The sequence below is a fragment of the Hippocampus comes genome, unplaced genomic scaffold (assembly GCF_001891065.2).
Source record: "Hippocampus comes isolate QL1 unplaced genomic scaffold, H_comes_QL1_v1.1 scaffold111, whole genome shotgun sequence".
NCBI classification, from domain to species: Eukaryota; Metazoa; Chordata; class Actinopteri; order Syngnathiformes; family Syngnathidae; genus Hippocampus; species Hippocampus comes.
The window spans coordinates 3,975,057-3,981,056 of record NW_017805698.1 but is presented as its reverse complement, the minus strand read 5'-3'; the positions used below and the strand labels follow the sequence as shown (position 1 = coordinate 3,981,056).

The window sequence follows — 6,000 nt, the reverse complement described above, 5'->3', positions numbered from 1 at the left end:
TGTCTGTCTGTTTTATATTGCCCCTTGGTGGAAAAGGCGGGCACACCACAAGGAGCGGCACAACAGCCATTCAATTGAATCGTGTGACAAAAACGATGTCAATCTTTTTAATTGTATCAAATTCTGAACAATATTTTGGAGGGTTTTGTTATTCCTTGCTGAAATATATACTAAAGCAGCTTTTTGTGTGTGTGGGTGTTGGGGGCGGGAGGTGAGGGTGTGTGTGCTGGAACGGTTTAACCCCTGTGCAATGCAGGTACACTTCATGTACACCTGACATGCGTTGTGTTGCAAAAACAAATGCATGCCATGCATGGGTTTTAAACCTGTGGCATGCATTCGTTTTTACAACACAACGCATGTCAGGTGTACATGAAGTGTACCTGCATTGCATGGGGGTTTAATGGCAGGTCCATTCATTTCAATGGGGAAAGATGATTTGAGGTACGATTTGAGGTGTTTTGAGTTATGAGTGTGGTCATGGAACAAATTCAACTCTTATCACCACTGTATTTTATTAAGAATGTTTGCATTTCAGTATTCATACAACTTTTTGGGCCTTATTTTCTGAGTAAGAATACTTGTCTCAAAGCATGCGTACCTGTTTTGTGACATTTCATTCGTAAGAATGCGGGAAATGTGTCAAATTTTGAGGCACGATTTTACCATTAAGAAAGCCTGCCTCTTCACATACACACATTTTTTGGGACTCAATTTTATTAGTAGGAATGTTTATCCCAAAGTCATTACCAGTGATTTGAACAAATTTTTTTAAAAGTCACAACGAGCAAAGAAGTCCAGCCGATGAAGGCTAAATGCTAATAGAAGCCATTTGTGTTCTCGTCTTTTAGTGCGCAGCAATGTTGGACGGCCGCAATTTCGAAAACGGCAACATTCTCGTGGTGAAACAACATCCCAGGTGTCCTGGCTGGTCCATCAGTAGTGCACACTACATTAAAAGGTGATTTGGACTCACAGCATTTATTTTTATTTTTATTACATAGGGAAGCAGTTAAGTTGATTTTGAACAGCTATTTTTAGCATAAAATAAATTGGTTTGTTTTTTTCTGGTACTCTTCCACTGCTGCTCAACAAGGGGATACAAAGTGGGATTAAAAAAAATATATACTTGAAATTTTGGGAACTCGTGATCTCTTTAATTTGGGCTCCCAAGTCCCAAGTCAAGTTAAAATTTAATTATTTTATTTCCATAATATATGAGCAAGTGGATGGACATGTTCGAGCATTTTTTTTGGGTATGTCTGCAACCTGATGCCTGATGCATACGATGCATGATCATTGAAAATGCATGAGGTTTCCTCTTTTGCATGCTTTCATACTCTCTCCGCAATGTTGATCATAATGTCGGACGAATGCTAAAATCACATTGTGAATATTGGATGAGCAAGTAACGCATGATGTAGATATGGAGTTTACGACTACAAGTTACCAGTACGCCAGCCATCTATTTTGCATGAAACAAAACATCTGTTATCATCGAGGTAAAACGGTGGTGGTTTCTCGTTCCCTACGGAATCATCTCCGCTGCCGTGGCAGCCATGCTAATCCACTGTTGATCTACCCCTTCGGATCAAGATGCAATCGATAATGTCATGAAGGCTTTGCCTTCTGCTCTTCATCGCAGCCTTTTTATCCATCACTGACTTCATGCACTTTGATACCGCATTAATGTGATTTCCTGTTTGGTGGAGCATAGAAAGACAATGGAATGGAATATGCTTACAAACAATAATCCCTCGCTGTACAGCACAAACGGAGAAAATTCACTGCTTCCTTGCAATTGGATTTCCATGGTACAGTAATTGCATGTAAATGCATGATTTTATGCCCCCTAGTGGCAATGATTAGCATTGGGATTACGTCAGAATCATCCAATCAGCAGAGTAGTAAGTGCTTTGAAGAGATGGAATGGTTGTTTCTCAACATTGATTCATGATACGTACTTTGATTCATACATTAGTGACACTCTGGATTTTTTTTTATTTTATTTTATTTTTGGAAGGCCTGGGGAAAAAATTGGCTAACTCAGTAAAGTCGACCACAAAAATTGGTTGACACAAAATTTCTGCCTCGAAATTATAACAAATAATTTAAAAACTAATTAGCACCATTTGCGTCGCCCGGAAACATGTTTGGCTGTGTCCGTGTTTGCCGCACGTTATGTTGCAGATGGACGCATTTAGTCAATGTTATCATTGTTGCTATGGAGGAATACGCACAAAAAAGATGCCCATGGTTTGGTTAAAGTTTCAGGCAATATGTACAATATATCCTATCATTGTTAGTTAGAAGACATTCTGTGGTGTTTGTTGACTACATACTGTAGGTGGTTTGGTTCTATCGAAGTAAACTAGCACTCAACAAGCTAAAGCCTCATCACAGTTTTTCCCATCTCTACTTTACGGGAGCAAAGCATCTTCTGCTAAATCGTCATGCCGATTAAACTTGTCTCATGCGTGTTGAGGCTTCTCCGGCTAAGTTAGCTTGGCTTAGCTTCCTTCCCGTAACTCTTTTCAACACATTGCTAAGCAGTGATTAAGTGTGAGTGTAAAGTTGTCTGATTGTTTTGGGAAATGTGCACTAAAAATAAATACATAGCAGGTGAGCGTGACAGTTGTGGCTGGATCTTTCTTTTTTTGTTTGTTTTGTTTTTTTGTTTTTAATAAGTCTCCCTATGTCTACTGCCAGCGGGCCATTGGAGCAGATATGAATGGTTGCGCTTGAACCGGGAAGAAAGAATGACACCAGATCCTGCCTTATATGAAAGTCAATATGAAAACATTGTTTACTTTGAAGTAAGTCTCGTGTCAATATATAGGACATCAACTATGGCAAACTTAAGCGCAGCACGGTGGCTGACTCGGTAGCGCATAGGTGGCAAACTCCGGTCCTCGAGGCCTGCTTTCCTGTATGTTTTCCATCTCTCCGTGCTGTAATACAGTCATCCCTCGCTACTTATCACGTTTCGGTGCATCGCGGATTTTTCAAAAATATTCATCATCAAAAAAAAATAAAATAAAATTGCGAAAATGCCGCAAAAGATCCGGGAAAGGCAGCGAAAGTCAGCAAAACAACAGCGAGTCACGTAGAGCAACATATACAGTACTACATGTATATTTCATGTTTATGTTTACTGTATTTTGTTTATGCACTAACCTAACCTATTTTATACGTGTGTGTGTGTGTGTGGAGAGAGAGAGAGAGAGAGAGAGAGAGAGAGAGAGAGAGAGAGAGATATATATCTATATACAGTATATATATATATATATATATACACACATACACACACACACACAAACGATCAGCTCATCAGCAAGCTCTGTAGGAGGCGAATAAGGATTCAGATCTTTTGTATCAGGTGTGTTGGAAGAGCTCGCTCAAAAACAGGCTGCATTCGTTTTTGGCTCAATTATTGGTTTGCCTTTCAGCATTGTTGTTTTCATCCATAGTTTTATTCGAGGAACTTTTGTCTTTAACAGTTAATCATTTCTATTCTCACAAAATGTAATGGGTAAGAATCTAATCTCTCGGCATTCATTCAATAGTTACAGTGAGGCTACAGCACATTTTCACTAGGAGGACTACTTATTCTTTTTTTTAATAGGAATAATATTGAAAGAACATTGATAGACACGTGTTATTGTAGGAATACAGAGAAACAATCACAGTGACACAGTTGTGCATCAGAAAATAGATCAATTCGGACAGCCAAGCATTCACATGAATCTCAATTGCCCCCTGCAGTACTTTTAAACTGGTCTCTGCTGTTAGATTCCAGTCCACATTTTGTGAGCTGCTTCGCACCGCCTGAGCATCCGATGCGCGGCGCACAGAGGAGGCTCTCCTCTGCACCCACTCGCACAGCAGTTGCACTTGAACGCAGCGCGCCTCGGCTCTCAGTCCGGACCGCACGTCTGCTGCAGGGCTAAGACAAGTTGAGCGCCAGTGGCGAGAAGAGCACTTCTCTTCTCTGGATCCATGTGGCACATTCATGCGCGCCATCTCTCAAGCGGTGCATGGTGGGGGCTCTTAATTAAGCACCCCTTGCTGCATTTTAAACCCATTTTCTCCTTAGGGACATGTGCTTCTACTTGGCTGTGCAGACACTAACTGAGTAAAAGATCCAAGTACCAGTGGATCCTCCTGTTGTTATTTTATTTCTTTTTTTTGTTGTTGTTTTTGTCTTTTTTTAATTAGTAGAGGATACAGCAGGGAAGCTCCTGGATCTTTTTATCCAAGTCCACAATGCTCAGACTGGAGATGCTCGTTTACACTTTTTCTGCGCTGTGCATCGCAGCCAAAGCAGAATTGAAAGCACGGAATTGCAGCGAGACGAGGGAGGCTTGTGTAGCCAGGGGCTTCAGCTTCACGCATGTTCCACTCCAGGAGATTCCAGGTAAGACTGCAATGCAACTTGAACACCAAGATGTTTATGTATGGGTTTGGGAAAAAAAAAACAACTCAGTTGTGCTCATTTGGGGTTTGCTGCTGAGTTTGAGGGTGGAGCAAGACCTCAACCACTTGTTCAGTTTCCATGTGATAAACGAACGTTTTCAACCTCCACTGCCAAAAGTAAGCCCTACTACACAAGCTACACTAAAAATACAATAGAATAAAGTTGGACTTTTAACGAAACCAAATGTAGTCTAATCCAAAAAAAAGAAAAAAAAGAGCGGACATATGGGGGGGGTTAGGCATCATATCACGAGAAGGATCAACAGAATAATGTAGTTTTACAAGAAGTAGGTTCTAATATGTGAAGTGAGACTATTTTGAGAAAAAAAGTCACAGGTAAAAAAGTGGAACCTTGTTTCATGAAGGTTGGTTTATTTACATAATTTCAGATAAATTGATTCAGTTTGATTTTTTTTCTTCTTTCCAATAATAGCACTAGTTTTATCTCTCAAGAAGGTGAAAAGTGCAGGTGATGATGCTATTAGGAAGCCCGAGAGAAGGTGCTGCTGTTTGGGCGGGTCATCGGCAGGCCCCGCCTTCCACTCTCTTGTCATCCCCACACACAAAGGTGACTTAGTTTTGGGGCTGGAATGGATTAATTGTACTTCCATTCATCTTAATGGGAAGAATTGCTTTGGTTTGAGAATATTTCAGATTGTCAACACAGTCACAAAATTAATTAAGTTCTTAAACCAAGGGTACACTGGAGAAATTCTGCAAGAAAAAAAGTTATGAGAACGGCCAAAGGACCTAAAACGAAAATGAAGCAGTCGTCAGAAAAAAAAGTAGAGCTTTTGAGAGAAAAAGAAATAACAATCAGAGGTAGTCACATCCGTAAATGTTGCCGCTCACTTCACTAGCTCACTTCACATTCACTAGCGGCCAGGCCATCCATCCGTCAAATCTGTCATCATCAATACCCACAATCATTTTATTGCTCGTCCATTATAGAACACTGTGAAAACAAAATCAAATATTTTACAATGAATATTTACAATCATCTATTTGACTCAAACATTCACTGAATAAATGAAATATAACATACCGTTTTAGGAAAAAAAAGTTGCCATGTTATAAGATTAAATTCATATCAAGAAAATAATGTTGTCATATGATGAGAAAAGAAAAACCTTTTGTGAACCAGTGGGAATTTTGACACTCATTCAGTTTGAATTCCAACTTTATTCTGTTCAAGTGAGACTTCTTTTCTGGGATGAGGACACATTTCCACCTCTTCTTTCCTTGTAATTTTCCTTTGTTTTCATTGAATCGTGGCCCTAATATTCCGTCGCAGAGGTCGGCGGTCAGCCTGGGTATCTTTACTTCCTCGAAGCACGCCAGTTAATTACGTGCGAGCTGCTCTACATGACGATAACAATATTTAATCCTAATGTGAAGAGTCCCTCCAGGCGGCTGCGGTGAGATTGCCTGCCTGCTCCGTGCTGGAGCCAACCCTGCGTGCATAGATAATGGATAATGAATGGTCAGCCATAAGCAGATTAACTAACCCGTCCGACCGTACAT

The 6,000-nt window shown here is 40.3% G+C and overlaps 1 protein-coding gene across 3 annotated transcripts in view; it reads left to right on the top strand.

Moving 5' to 3' along the window:
- The first annotated feature begins 3,817 nt into the window (after positions 1-3,817).
- LOC109523406 (glypican-6) overlaps positions 3,818-6,000 on the top strand; it is an 84,321-nt gene continuing 82,138 nt past the window's right edge. The window contains exons 1-2 of one of the 3 annotated variants that reach the window (XM_019882544.1): positions 3,818-4,040; positions 4,222-4,417. In XM_019882544.1, the coding sequence (XP_019738103.1) occupies positions 4,038-4,040; positions 4,222-4,417 (199 nt within the window). In that variant the 5' untranslated portion in view covers positions 3,818-4,037. Of the gene's footprint in view, positions 4,041-4,218; positions 4,418-6,000 lie in introns of all 3 variants that reach the window. The other 2 variants (XM_019882547.1, XM_019882545.1) reach the window with 2 other exon arrangements.